This window comes from Scyliorhinus canicula, chromosome 2 (genome assembly GCF_902713615.1).
Source record: "Scyliorhinus canicula chromosome 2, sScyCan1.1, whole genome shotgun sequence".
NCBI lineage: Eukaryota > Metazoa > Chordata > Chondrichthyes > Carcharhiniformes > Scyliorhinidae > Scyliorhinus > Scyliorhinus canicula.
This window is the reverse complement of record NC_052147.1, coordinates 52,290,104-52,305,738: the sequence shown is the minus strand read 5'-3', so window position 1 is coordinate 52,305,738 and position 15,635 is coordinate 52,290,104. Positions and strand designations below refer to the sequence as shown.

Genomic DNA, 15,635 nt, shown 5'->3' with positions numbered 1-15,635 from the left:
ACACACTCAGTCACCCACACACACACTCAGTCACCCCCACACACACACTCAGTCACTCCCACACACACACACACACTCAGTCACTCCCACACACACACTCAGTCACTCCCACACACACACTCAGTCACTCCCACACACCACAGTCACTCCCACACACACACACACTCAGTCACTCCCACACACACACTCAGTCACTCCCACACACACACACTCAGTCACTCCCACACACACACTCAGTCACTCCCACACACACACTCAGTCACTCCCACACACACACTCAGTCACTCCACACACACACTCAGTCACTCCCACACACACACTCAGTCACTCCACACACACTCAGTCACCCCCACACACACACAATCAGTCACACTCTCACACACACTGTCACCCCCCCCCCCACACACACACAATCAGTCACCCCCACACACACACTCAGTCACTCCCACACACACACTCAGTCACCCCCACACACACAATCAGTCACCCCCACACACACACTCAGTCACTCCCACACACACACTCAGTCACCCTCCCACACACACCCAGTCATTCCTACACACACACTCAGTCACCCCCACACACACAATCAGTCACCCCCACACACACACTCAGTCACTCCCACACACACACTCAGTCACCCTCCCACACACACAATTAGTCACATTCAGTCACCCCCACACACACCCAGTCATTCCTACACACACACTCAGTCACACTATGTCACTCCCACACACACCCAGTCACTCCCACACACACTCAGTCACACTATGTCACTCCCACACACACCCAGTCACTCCCACACACACTCAGTCACACTATGTCACCCCCACACGCACCCAGTCACTCCCACACACACAATTAGTCACATTCAGTCACCCCCACACACACCCAGTCATTCCTACACACACACTCAGTCACACTATGTCACTCCAACACACACCCAGTCACTCCCACACACACTCAGTCACACTAGGTCACTCCCACACGCACCCAGTCACTCCCACACACACACTCAGTCACACTAGGTCACTCCCACACATACCCAGTCAATCCCACACACACTCAGTCACACTAGGTCACTCCCACACATACCCAGTCAATCCCACACACACTCAGTCACACTAGGTCACTTCCACACACACCCAGTCACTCCCACACACATACTCAGTCACACTAGGTCACTCCCACACACACCCAGTCACTCCCACACACACACTCAGTCACTCCCACACACACACTCAGTCACTCCCACACACACACACACCCAGTCACTCCCACACACACACTCGATCACCCCCACACACACACAATCAGTCACATTAGGTCACTTCCACACACACCCAGTCACTCCCACACACACACTCAGTCTCTCTCACACACACACTCAGTCACTACCACACACACACTCAGTCACACTAGGTCACTCCCGCACACACTCAGTCACTCGGTTTCACTACCACATGAACACTCAGTTATTCATCCCCACACACACTCAGTCACTTGCTCTCACTCCCACAGACACTCGTCACTCATTCTTACTCCCACACACACTCATTTACACACACACACTCATTTACACACACACACTCAGTCACTCACCCTTACTCCCACACACACTCAGTCACTTACTCTCACTCCCACACACACACACATACACTCAGTCACTTGCTCTCACTCCCAGACACTCAGTCACTCATTCTTACTCCCACACACACTCATTTACACACACACACACTCATTTCCACACACACACACTCATTTACACACGCACACTCAGTCACTCACCCTTACTCCCACACACACTCAGTCACTTACTCTCACTCGCACACACACTCATTTAAATACGCACGCGCACACTCAGTCACTTTCTCTCACTCCCACAAACACTCAGTCACTCATTCTTACTCCCACACACACTCATTTCCACACACACACTCAGTCACTCACCCTTACTCCCACACACACTCAGTCACTTACTCTCACTCGCACACACACTCATTTACACACACACGCACACACACTCAGTCACTTGCTCTCACTCCCACTCAGACACTCAGTCACTGACTCTTACTCACACACACACTCAGTTATACTCAGTCACTACCACACACACTCAATCTCTTCCACACACACACTCAGCCACACTCAATCACCCCAGATGCATTGATGGATGGCATACTGGGAACTGTTGGCTATGCCACCCAGTCCCTCATTGGAATGGTCTAGATGCATAGCAGACCAATGCCACTGTAAACTTTACAGCCCTGGGCAGGGCCGCCCTTGCCTCGGTGTGACGTTGCAGGTTGTATTGAAGAAAGTGTTACAAGTTCTATGACCGCCTTTTTGTTGAATCGGAACCACCTCAAGTATTGGTTCTGGGTTAGATGAAGGTAAGGGAAGGGTTCTTGAGAAACCCAAGGCAGACATTGCCTTCTGTGAAGAGCCCACCTCCTCCTCCCGCTTCACAGAGCTTCCCCTCACTTCAGGTCTCTGCTCCATTTGCTGATCATGTTGTAAACTCAGAAATACTGCAAAATAACCTCCATACCTTATGTAGGGATGGGCCACCAAATCCTCTGGCCTGCCTGAATATATGTATGGTTCATCACAAATCCCTCAAGAACAAGCCTCAGTACTTCCATGACATTGCTAGAGCAGAAGTAAGTCAAAGGCACCTTACCTGCAAGTTGGATGCCTGGACCTGTAAATAGCATTAGTCCGGGTTTCCTCCTGCTGTTGAGCACATGTTCGGCGTTTAGTACACGCGTGCAGTCCAACTTTGTGAAACGTGTGCAAAATCAGGCAGCAGAATCAGACTTCTCCTTGTGGTGCCAAAGTCGCACGACATGCCCATGAGAATACACTGCCCAGCCGGGGGAAACCATGTAAGACATGCTGGAAATGGTCAAGTGACTGACCAATATATTCAATTGTTTTGGAGTTTCTGGAGCAGCGGCTGCAGTGCTACTACAGAGCCCAAAGACGTGGCCCTGACCTTTTGATGTGTGGCATTTTCTATGAAAAGTATGAGGAGAGACATTTGTCGCTGTCACACAGGTTTTTGTTTGTGAAGTTGAAGGGTCGTTTCAAATCCATGGTGGGTGCAGAAAATGGATTGGAGGGACTCAAAAATGAAGTTATGGAATTTGGAGAGGAAAGGGAAGTTGGAGATAGGGCGGGGGTTCATAAACAGAGAGAGGTCAAGGGTAAGTTTGTTGAGGAGTGGACAATGTGGCAGATATTTGAACGAGAGAAGGACTGAAGCTGAGGAGCAAAAACTGCGAACAACATCACCTAACTAGAGCTGGGAAAGACGCAAGGTCAGGGCTAGGGCAAGGGCCAACCTAAGGAAATATACCCGAATAGGCACCGGAGTGTGGCAACTAGCGGATTTTCACAGCAACGTCATTGCGGTGTTAATGTAAGCCTACCTGTGATACTAATAAGGATTATTAATCTGGAGGTGATGGTTTGTAGCAAGGAAGAATGTCAGGTGGGTACTTGAACATTCCAAGAAAATCCTCGAAGAGTTGACATTTTTCGAAGACAAGGACAGGACTTGATAAGACTTTATGCAATCCAAACAAATCTGACAATGAATGGTTAAACCAGTTGTCCGCCATAATCATTCAAGTCTCCATCCCTTTTACTCAGGGGAGTGACAATGAGGGCCATACCGGCCAGATTGCGGGAGAGTGGTTTTACTGGAGACAAAGGTATTAGAGATGACCATGACGGTGTTATTGAGCGGATTGATATCCACTCAAACGTCATGATGAGTGAAGAGCCAAAGGATGGGCAATTGGCAATTTCTAAGTGTAGCAGTAAGTGACTTGAGAGAGAGATTTTCCCACTGTACGTAGGTATATTATTCTGGTCTATACCCACTTGCAGAAGATTTCAGTTTTCATCCGGTAATACATTTATAGCAGACGTCTTACGCAGAAGATAAAATGCAATTTATGGGAAGTTGACTTTTGGAATTTGTGCAAGTTTTAGAATATGCCTGAGTTGTAACAGTGTAAATCAGATCATTAAAAAATAGCTCACATGGCTATTTGCAGACCCACATCTACATGAGAAAATGTATCCGTACAAAGAGCTTGCCATTTAGACATTGAGTACAAAATCTAGAACATTTGCAAAGCAGGTCAGGTAAGTAAGAAGTACCAAAGCATTGTGGAGGTCAGCTTGACAAATTAAGGACTCCATTCCACAAAAAAAAGAAACACAGTGTCCAGCATTGTAAGCTTCTCTATCAATCTTATGCATTTGTTTTGTCTGGAAACTGATGAAATAACAATACATACTTTCCTTTAGGGAGTGGAAGAAGATTTGTTTGCAAAGCTTTATGGAAAGAAAACGAAAATCGCAAGGGATGCTTCCGAAGACATGAACACACAAACAGAACGACAAATGCAAGAAATGACTGAGAAGGGGAAGTCGAAGGTGGCTGAAGTACCTGATGTAACTTTTTCCTGCCCCAAATTACCAGCTTTCAAGAAGACAAGGATGTACAAACTGGACAGATCTCACAGCTTATCAGAAACAGAGGAGCGTGATCAACAGGACGTACCAGCAACAAGCACCGATATAGAATCCCATTTAAAAACAGCAGAGCCCCCCCAAAAAGTGAAAAAGCGGAGAAGAAAAATAAAACTTCCACACATTGGTGCGAGGGGGACAAAAATTGGGAAAACAGAAGCCTCCAAGAGGGAAAAGGAAGCACCTTCTTTGAAATATGACACACTCCAAGCAAATGCAGAAAGTGCAGCGCCAAACGCAAACGGTGCGGCAATAACAACAATGAAGCAACCTGATCCAAAGTTGGAGAATCAAAGTCATGAAATGGAGTCAGAGAATGTCAACGTTGAATCCAAACTCAAAATGCCAAAACTCAAAATAGCAAAATTTGTCCTTTCAGAACCAAGTCTGTCCACAATTGAAATGGAGACAAAATTACCCGAGGAAAACATGTGTTTGCAAACATCAGACACAAGAATGGAATGGCAAAAAATTGAAATTGGGTATTCAGAAAGAGACAGTGATACCAGATCACCTATTCCGATTACAGCTTCAGAAATTCAATTGAAAACTGGAGGTGGGAGGCCAAAGGTCAAGTCACAAATGGCTGGGGTACTTGGGGAAATATCTGACCAGCCAACACAACAGAATGCCTTGCAAAAAGAACTTAGGACGACTGATGGAAAATCTGATGCTTCATCGCCACTACACGAGGGGGGAGAAGCGAGAATCGGAGTGCAAATTGCCGGCATTCAGATTCCAAAATCTGAAACACGAACTAAGAAACCCAAAACTGATAAGCAGGAAAAAATAAAAAAGCCCAAAAAGAAAGAAGCCTTAGCTAAAACTCCGATAACACAGCCAAAGTCTTCCACACTTGCAATTGATGTCAGCTTAATGAAAGTTGATGCCACAGATCTGAAAGAACCAGCAGTAAAAGTGATGACAGATCAGACGAAGGGTGATCTCATGTCTGGGATGGCTGAGTTGGAAGACTTCAGTTCCAGTATGGGCGTCAGCATGAAGAAGAAACACGACATTTCCGGCACCAAGTATCAAATTGATGGGGGGGACAAAGAATGGGAGACATTTGAACCCGAACTTGAGGGAGCAGAGGAGGTTCTTAGCATGCATGTGTATGAAGGAGGGAATGGTGAAAAGTACAAAATAAAAGTACCGCAATTTGGCTTTTCAACAACTGAAGTAAAAGCACCCAAAATGAACCTGGAGGTCAAACATCCGGAGGTTGAGGCCTCACTCAAAAATGCTGATGTGGACGTGAAAGTGCCAGCTATAGATGTGAAGCAAGGCAAGATTAAAGGTGATCTGAGTGTTGGATCCAATGAACTCAAAGGGACGCATGTCAGTGTAAAAAAGTCCAAAATTAAAAAAACATCACCCGATATGAGTATTCCTCAAGTGAAAGGGACATTGAATGGTGAATTATCCATGTCGAAACCTACTGTTGACGTTTCAACTCCTGGACGGTCAGTGAACATTGAAGCTGCAATGACAAACATTCATATACCAGCAGAAGATGTAGATGTTCCAGCAGCCGGCCTGAAGGTGACAGGTGATGGTGGTAGGTTCAAAGTGCCATCCATTAAAATGCCATCATTTGGTGTTGATGTGAAATCAGGCAAAATGGAAAGTGAAATCAGTGTGGGTGACCTTGAACTCAAAGGGCCGGATGTCAGTGTAAAAATGCCAGAAGTGAAGGAACTGTCAATCGATGTTGGGATGTCGAAAGTGAAAGGGAAATTTGAAGTTGATACATCCATAACTAAACCTGAAGTTGATCTTTCAGCTCCTAGACTGTCAGGGGACATTAACGCCCCAACCACTGACATCCATGTACCAACTGTAGATGTAGATGTTGGAGCCGCAGACCTGAAAGTGAAAGGTGATGGCGGGAGGTTCAAAATGCCATCTATGAAAATGCCAGCATTCGGTGTTTCACTTCCAAAATTCCAAGGTCCAGATGTGGATGTGAGTGTGAAGAAGCCAGATGTGGATCTTTCACTAGGAAAACCTGAGGTAGATATTCAAGGTCCGAAGATTGACGTCAGAGCCCCAGAATATGAAGTTGATGTAGATGCACCTGATGTAGATCTCACGGGAAAAGGAGGGAAAATAAAAATGCCTAAATTCAAAGGACCAAAATTTGGATTTTCAGCACCTGATGTCAAAGGTCCCAACATTGATATCAAACTGCCGAAAGTTGACATCTCACTACCAAAATCTGATGTAGATGTGAAAGTGCCTGGTGTTCATGTAAAACCAGGGAAGATGAATGGAGATATCAGTGTTGGAGACATTGAACTCAAAGGGCCGGATGTCAGTGTAAAAATGCCTGAAGTGGAGGAAATGTCAATCGATGTTGGGATGCCGAAAGTGAAAGGGAAATTTGCAGTTGATACATCCATAACTAAACCTGAAGTTGGTCTGTCTCCTCCTAGACTGTCAGTGGACATTAACGCCCCAACCACTGAGATCCATGTACCAACTGCAGATGTCGATGTTGCAGCAGCAGGCCTGAAGGTGAAAGGTGATGGTGGGAGGTTCAAAATGCCATCCATGAAAATGCCATCGTTTGGCGTTTCACTTCCAAAATTCAAACACTCAGAGGCGGATGTTAGCGTGAAGAAGCCAGATATGGATATTTCACTTGGAAAAGCTGAGGTAGATATTGCAGGTCTGAACATTGGAGCCAGAGCCCCAGAATGTGAGGTTGATGTGGAGATGCCTGACGTGGATCTTGAGGGAAAAGGAGGGAAATTAAAGTTGCCCAAGTTTAAAGGACCGAAATTTGGAATTTCAGCTCATGACATTAAGGCGCCCGACATTGATATCAACCTCCCCAAAGTTGAAATATCCCTCCCCAAATCTGGTGTGGACATGCAAGTGCCTGGCATTGATGGTAAACTAGGCAAGATGGAAGGTGATGTCAATGTTGGAGACCTTGAACTCAAAGGACCGGATGTCAGTCTGAAAATGCCGGAGGTGGGGAAAACATCAATAGATATTGGTATTCCAAGAATGAAGGGGAAATTTGATGTTGATACATCCATAACTAAACCTGAACTTGACATTTCAACACCTGGACTGTCATTGGACATTAATGCTCCAGCCACTGACATCCATGTACCAGCTGTAGATGTAGATGTTGGAGCCGCAGACCTGAAAGTGAAAGGTGATGGCGGGAGGTTCAAAATGCCATCTATGAAAATGCCAGCATTCGGTGTTTCACTTCCAAAATTCCAAGGTCCAGATGTGGATGTGAGTGTGAAGAAGCCAGATGTGGATCTTTCACTAGGAAAACCTGAGGTAGATATTCAAGGTCCGAAGATTGACGTCAGAGCCCCAGAATATGAAGTTGATGTAGATGCACCTGATGTAGATCTCACGGAAAAAGGAGGGAAAATAAAAATGCCTAAATTCAAAGGACCAAAATTTGGATTTTCAGCACCTGATGTCAAAGGTCCCAACATTGATATCAAACTTCCGAAAGTTGACATTTCACTACCAAAATCTGATGTAGATGTGAACGTGCCTGGTGTTCATGTAAAACCAGGGAAGATGAAAGGAGATATCAGTGTTGGAGACATTGAAATCAAAGGGCCGGATGTCAGTGTAAAAATGCCTGAAGTGGAGGAAATGTCAATCGGTGTTGGGATGTCGAAAGTGAAAGGGAAATTTGCAGTTGATACATCCATAACTAAACCTGAAGTTGATCTTTCTGCTCCGAGACTGTCAGTGGACATTAACGCCCCAACCACTGAGATCCATGTACCAACTGCAGATGTCGATGTTGCAGCAGCAGGTCTGAAGGTGAAAGGTGATGGTGGGAGGTTCAAAATGCCATCCTTGAAAATGCCATCGTTTGGCGTTTCACTTCCAAAATTCAAACACTCAGAGGCGGATGTTAGCGTGAAGAAGCCAGATATGGATATTTCACTTGGAAAAGCTGAGGTAGATATTCCAGGTCTGAACATTGGAGCCAGAGCCCCAGAATGTGAGGTTGATGTGGCGATGCCTGACGTGGATCTTGAGGGAAAAGGAGGGAAATTAAAGTTGCCCAAGTTTAAAGGACCGAAATTTGGAATTTCAGCTCCTGACATCAAGGCGCCCGACATTGATATCAACCTCCCCAAAGTTGACATCTCCCTCCCCAACTCTGGTGTGGACATGCAAGTGCCTGGCATTGATGGTAAACTAGGAAATATGGAAGGTGCTGTCAATGTTGGAGACCTTGAACTCAAAGGACCGGATGTCAGTCTAAAAATGCCGGAGGTGGGGAAAACATCAATAGATATTGGTATTCCAAGAATGAAAGGGAAATTTGATGTTGATACATCCATAACTAAACCTGAACTTGACGTTTCAACACCTGGACTGTCAGTGGACATTAATGCTCCAGCCACTGACATCCATGTACCAACTGTAGATGTAGATGTTGCAGCAGCAGACCTGAAAGTGAAAGGTGATGGTGGGAGGTTCAAAATGCCATCTATGAAAATGCCAGAATTCGGTGTTTCACTTCCAAAATTCCAAGGTCCAGATGTGGATGTGAGTGTGAAGACGCCAGATATGGATCTTTCACTAGGAAAACCTGAGGTAGATATTCAAGGTCCGAAGATTGACGTCAGAGCCCCAGAATATGAAGTTGGTGTAGATGCACCTGATGTAGATCTCACGGGAAAAGGAGGGAAAATAAAAATGCCTAAATTCAAAGGACCAAAATTTGGATTTTCAGCACCTGATGTCAAAGGTCCCAACATTGATATCAAACTGCCGAAAGTTGACATCTCACTACCAAAATCTGATGTAGATGTGAACGTGCCTGGTGTTCATGTAAAACCAGGGATGATGAAAGGAGATATCAGTGTTGGAGACATTGAACTCAAAGGGCCGGATGTCAGTGTAAAATGCCTGAAGTGGAGGAAATGTCAATCGATGTTGGGATGTCGAAAGTGAAAGGGAAATTTGAAGTTGATACATCCATAACTAAACCTGAAGTTGATCTTTCTGCTCCGAGACTGTCAGTGGACATTAACGCCCCAACCACTGAGATCCATGTACCAACTTCAGATGTCGATGTTGCAGCAGCAGGTCTGAAGGTGAAAGGTGATGGTGGGAGGTTCAAAATGCCATCCTTGAAAATGCCATCGTTTGGCGTTTCACTTCCAAAATTCAAACACTCAGAGGCGGATGTTAGCGTGAAGAAGCCAGATATGGATATTTCACTTGGAAAAGCTGAGGTAGATATTCCAGGTCTGAACATTGGAGCCAGAGCCCCAGAATGTGAGGTTGATGTGGAGATGCCTGACGTGGATCTTGAGGGAAAAGGAGGGAAATTAAAGTTGCCCAAGTTTAAAGGACCGAAATTTGGAATTTCAGCTCCTGACATCAAGGCGCCCGACATTGATATCAACCTCCCCAAAGTTGACATCTCCCTCCCCACATCTGGTGTGGACATGCAAGTGCCTGGCATTGATGGTAAACTAGGAAATATGGAAGGTGCTGTCAATGTTGGAGACCTTGAACTCAAAGGACCGGATGTCAGTCTGAAAATGCCGGAGGTGGGGAAAACATCAATAGATATTGGTATTCCAAGAATGAAGGGGAAATTTGATGTTGATACATCCATAACTAAACCTGAACTTGACATTTCAACACCTGGACTGTCATTGGACATTAATGCTCCAGCCACTGACATCCATGTACCAACTGTAGATGTAGATGTTGGAGCCGCAGACCTGAAAGTGAAAGGTGATGGCGGGAGGTTCAAAATGCCATCTATGAAAATGCCAGCATTCGGTGTTTCACTTCCAAAATTCCAAGGTCCAGATGTGGATGTGAGTGTGAAGAAGCCAGATGTGGATCTTTCACTAGGAAAACCTGAGGTAGATATTCAAGGTCCGAAGATTGACGTCAGAGCCCCAGAATATGAAGTTGATGTAGATGCACCTGATGTAGATCTCACGGAAAAAGGAGGGAAAATAAAAATGCCTAAATTCAAAGGACCAAAATTTGGATTTTCAGCACTTGATGTCAAAGGTCCCAACATTGATATCAAACTTCCGAAAGTTGACATTTCACTACCAAAATCTGATGTAGATGTGAACGTGCCTGGTGTTCATGTAAAACCAGGGAAGATGAAAGGAGATATCAGTGTTGGAGACATTGAAATCAAAGGGCCGGATGTCAGTGTAAAAATGCCTGAAGTGGAGGAAATGTCAATCGGTGTTGGGATGTCGAAAGTGAAAGGGAAATTTGAAGTTGATACATCCATAACTAAACCTGAAGTTGATCTTTCTGCTCCGAGACTGTCAGTGGACATTAACGCCCCAACCACTGAGATCCATGTACCAACTGCAGATGTCGATGTTGCAGCAGCAGGTCTGAAGGTGAAAGGTGATGGTGGGAGGTTCAAAATGCCATCCTTGAAAATGCCATCGTTTGGCGTTTCACTTCCAAAATTCAAACACTCAGAGGCGGATGTTAGCGTGAAGAAGCCAGATATGGATATTTCACTTGGAAAAGCTGAGGTAGATATTCCAGGTCTGAACATTGGAGCCAGAGCCCCAGAATGTGAGGTTGATGTGGCGATGCCTGACGTGGATCTTGAAGGAAAAGGAGGGAAATTAAAGTTGCCCAAGTTTAAAGGACCGAAATTTGGAATTTCAGCTCCTGACATCAAGGCGCCCGACATTGATATCAACCTCCCCAAAGTTGACATCTCCCTCCCCAAATCTGGTGTGGACATGCAAGTGCCTGGCATTGATGGTAAACTAGGAAATATGGAAGGTGCTGTCAATGTTGGAGACCTTGAACTCAAAGGACCGGATGTCAGTCTAAAAATGCCGGAGGTGGGGAAAACATCAATAGATATTGGTATTCCAAGAATGAAAGGGAAATTTGATGTTGATACATCCATAACTAAACCTGAACTTGACGTTTCAACACCTGGACTGTCAGTGGACATTAATGCTCCAGCCACTGACATCCATGTACCAACTGTAGATGTAGATGTTGCAGCAGCAGACCTGAAAGTGAAAGGTGATGGTGGGAGGTTCAAAATGCCATCTATGAAAATGCCAGCATTCGGTGTTTCACTTCCAAAATTCCAAGGTCCAGATGTGGATGTGAGTGTGAAGAAGCCAGATATGGATCTTTCACTAGGAAAACCTGAGGTAGATATTCAAGGTCCGAAGATTGACGTCAGAGCCCCAGAATATGAATTTGATGTAGATGCACCTGATGTAGATCTCACGGGAAAAGGAGGGAAAATAAAAATGCCTAAATTCAAAGGACCAAAATTTGGATTTTCAGCACCTGATGTCAAAGGTCCCAACATTGATATCAAACTGCCAAAAGTTGACATCTCACTACCAAAATCTGATGTAGATGTGAACGTGCCTGGTGTTCATGTAAAACCAGGGATGATGAAAGGAGATATCAGTGTTGGAGACATTGAACTCAAAGGGCCGGATGTCAGTGTAAAAATGCCTGAAGTGGAGGAAATGTCAATCGATGTTGGGATGTCGAAAGTGAAAGGGAAATTTGAAGTTGATACATCCATAACTAAACCTGAAGTTGATCTTTCTGCTCCGAGACTGTCAGTGGACATTAACGCCCCAACCACTGAGATCCATGTACCAACTTCAGATGTCGATGTTGCAGCAGCAGGTCTGAAGGTGAAAGGTGATGGTGGGAGGTTCAAAATGCCATCCTTGAAAATGCCATCGTTTGGCGTTTCACTTCCAAAATTCAAACACTCAGAGGCGGATGTTAGCGTGAAGAAGCCAGATATGGATATTTCACTTGGAAAAGCTGAGGTAGATATTCCAGGTCTGAACATTGGAGCCAGAGCCCCAGAATGTGAGGTTGATGTGGAGATGCCTGATGTGGATCTTGAGGGAAAAGGAGGGAAATTAAAGTTGCCCAAGTTTAAAGGACCGAAATTTGGAATTTCAGCTCCTGACATCAAGGCGCCCGACATTGATATCAACCTCCCCAAAGTTGACATCTCCCTCCCCAAATCTGGTGTGGACATGCAAGTGCCTGGCATTGATGGTAAACTAGGAAATATGGAAGGTGCTGTCAATGTTGGAGACCTTGAACTCAAAGGACCGGATGTCAGTCTAAAAATGCCGGAGGTGGGGAAAACATCAATAGATATTGGTATTCCAAGAATGAAAGGGAAATTTGATGTTGATACATCCATAACTAAACCTGAACTTGACGTTTCAACACCTCTACTGTCAGTGGACATTAATGCTCCAGCCACTGACATCCATGTACCAACTGTAGATGTAGATGTTGCAGCAGCAGACCTGAAAGTGAAAGGTGATGGCGGGAGGTTCAAAATGCCATCTATGAAAATGCCAGCATTCGGTGTTTCACTTCCAAAATTCCAAGGTCCAGATGTGGATGTGAGTGTGAAGAAGCCAGATATGGATCTTTCACTAGGAAAACCTGAGGTAGATATTCAAGGTCCGAAGATTGACGTCAGAGCCCCAGAATATGAATTTGATGTAGATGCACCTGATGTAGATCTCACGGGAAAAGGAGGGAAAATAAAAATGCCTAAATTCAAAGGACCAAAATTTGGATTTTCAGCACCTGATGTCAAAGGTCCCAACATTGATATCAAACTGCCGAAAGTTGACATTTCACTACCAAAATCTGATGTAGATGTGAACGTGCCTGGTGTTCATGTAAAACCAGGGATGATGAAAGGAGATATCAGTGTTGGAGACATTGAACTCAAAGGGCCGGATGTCAGTGTAAAAATGCCTGAAGTGGAGGAAATGTCAATCGATGTTGGGATGTCGAAAGTGAAAGGGAAATTTGAAGTTGATACATCCATAACTAAACCTGAAGTTGATCTTTCTGCTCCGAGACTGTCAGTGGACATTAACGCCCCAACCACTGAGATCCATGTACCAACTGCAGATGTCGATGTTGCAGCAGCAGGCCTGAACGTGAAAGGTGATGGTGGGAGGTTCAAAATGCCAACCATGAAAATGCCATCGTTTGGCGTTTCACTTCCAAAATTCAAACGCTCAGAGGCAGATGTTAGCGTGAAGAAGCCAGATATGGATATTTCACTTGGAAAAGCTGAGGTAGACATTCCAGGTCTGAACATTGGAGCCAGAGCCCCAGAATGTGAGATTGATGTGGAGATGCCTGACGTGGATCTTGAGGGAAAAGGAGGGAAATTAAAGTTGCCCAAGTTTAAAGGACCGAAATTTGGAATTTCAGCTCCTGACATCAAGGCGCCCGACATTGATATCAACCTCCCCAAAGTTGACATCTCCCTCCCCAAATCTGGTGTGGACATGCAAGTTCCTGGCATTGATGGTAAACTCGGCAAGATGGTAGGTGATGTCAATGTTGGAGACCTTGAACTCAAAGGACCGGATGTCAGTCTGAAAATGCCGGAGGTGGGGAAAACATCAATAGATATTGGTATTCCAAGAATGAAGGGGAAATTTGATGTTGATACATCCATAACTAAACCTGAACTTGACATTTCAACACCTGGACTGTCAGTGGACATTAATGCTCCAGCCACTGACATCCATGTACCAACTGTAGATGTAGATGTTGGAGCCGCAGACCTGAAAGTGAAAGGTGATGGCGGGAGGTTCAAAATGCCATCTATGAAAATGCCAGCATTCGGTGTTTCACTTCCAAAATTCCAAGGTCCAGATGTGGATGTGAGTGTGAAGAAGCCAGATGTGGATCTTTCACTAGGAAAACCTGAGGTAGATATTCAAGGTCCGAAGATTGACGTCAGAGCCCCAGAATATGAAGTTGATGTAGATGCACCTGATGTAGATCTCACGGGAAAAGGAGGGAAAATAAAAATGCCTAAATTCAAAGGACCAAAATTTGGATTTTCAGCACCTGATGTCAAAGGTCCCAACATTGATATCAAACTGCCGAAAGTTGACATCTCAGTACCAAAATCTGATGTAGATGTGAACGTGCATGGTGTTCATGTAAAACCAGGGAAGATGAAAGGAGATATCAGTGTTGGAGACATTGAACTCAAAGGGCCGGATGTCAGTGTAAAAATGCCTGAAGTGGAGGAAATGTCAATCGATGTTGGGATGCCGAAAGTGAAAGGGAAATTTGAAGTTGATACATCCATAACTAAACCTGAAGTTGATCTTTCTGCTCCGAGACTGTCAGTGGACATTAACGCCCCAACCACTGAGATCCATGTACCAACTGCAGATGTCGATGTTGCAGCAGCAGGCCTGAAGGTGAAAGGTGATGGTGGGAGGTTCAAAATGCCATCCATGAAAATGCCATCGTTTGGCGTTTCACTTCCAAAATTCAAACGCTCAGAGGCGGATGTTAGCGTGAAGAAGCCAGATATGGATATTTCACTTGGAAAAGCTGAGGTAGATATTCCAGGTCTGAACATTGGAGCCAGAGCCCCAGAATTTGAGGTTGATGTGGAGATGCCTGACGTGGATCTTGAGGGAAAAGGAGGAAAATTAAAGTTGCCCAAGTTTAAAGGACCGAAATTCGGAATTTCAGCACCTGACATCAAGGCGCCCGACATTGATATCAATCTCCCCAAAGTTGACATCTCCCTCCCCAAATCTGGTGTGGACATGCAAGTGCCTGGCATTGATGGTAAACTAGGAAATATAGAAGGTGCTGTCAATGTTGGAGACCTTGAACTCAAAGGACCGGATGTCAGTCTGAAAATGCCGGAGGTGGGGAAAACATCAATAGATATTGGTATTCCAAGAATGAAGGGGAAATTTGATGTTGATACATCCATAACTAAACCTGAACTTGACATTTCAACACCTGGACTGTCAGTGGACATTAATGCTCCAGCCACTGACATCCATGTACCAACTGTAGATGTAGATGTTGGAGCCGCAGACCTGAAAGTGAAAGGTGATGGCGGGAGGTTCAAAATGCCATCTATGAAAATGCCAGCATTCGGTGTTTCACTTCCAAAATTCCAAGGTCCAGATGTGGATGTGAGTGTGAAGAAGCCAGATGTGGATCTTTCACTAGGAAAACCTGAGGTAGATATTCAAGGTCCGAAGATTGACGTCAGAGCCCCAGAT

The 15,635-nt window shown here is 45.0% G+C and overlaps 1 protein-coding gene across 1 annotated transcript in view; it reads left to right on the top strand.

The window, feature by feature from the left end:
- The window catches only part of LOC119962248 (neuroblast differentiation-associated protein AHNAK-like), a 158,644-nt gene that overhangs the window by 121,932 nt on the left and 21,077 nt on the right, over positions 1-15,635 (top strand). Inside the window, 2 exon segments of the mRNA XM_038790238.1 lie at positions 4,324-9,451; positions 9,454-15,635. Coding sequence (XP_038646166.1) covers positions 4,324-9,451; positions 9,454-15,635 — 11,310 coding nt within the window.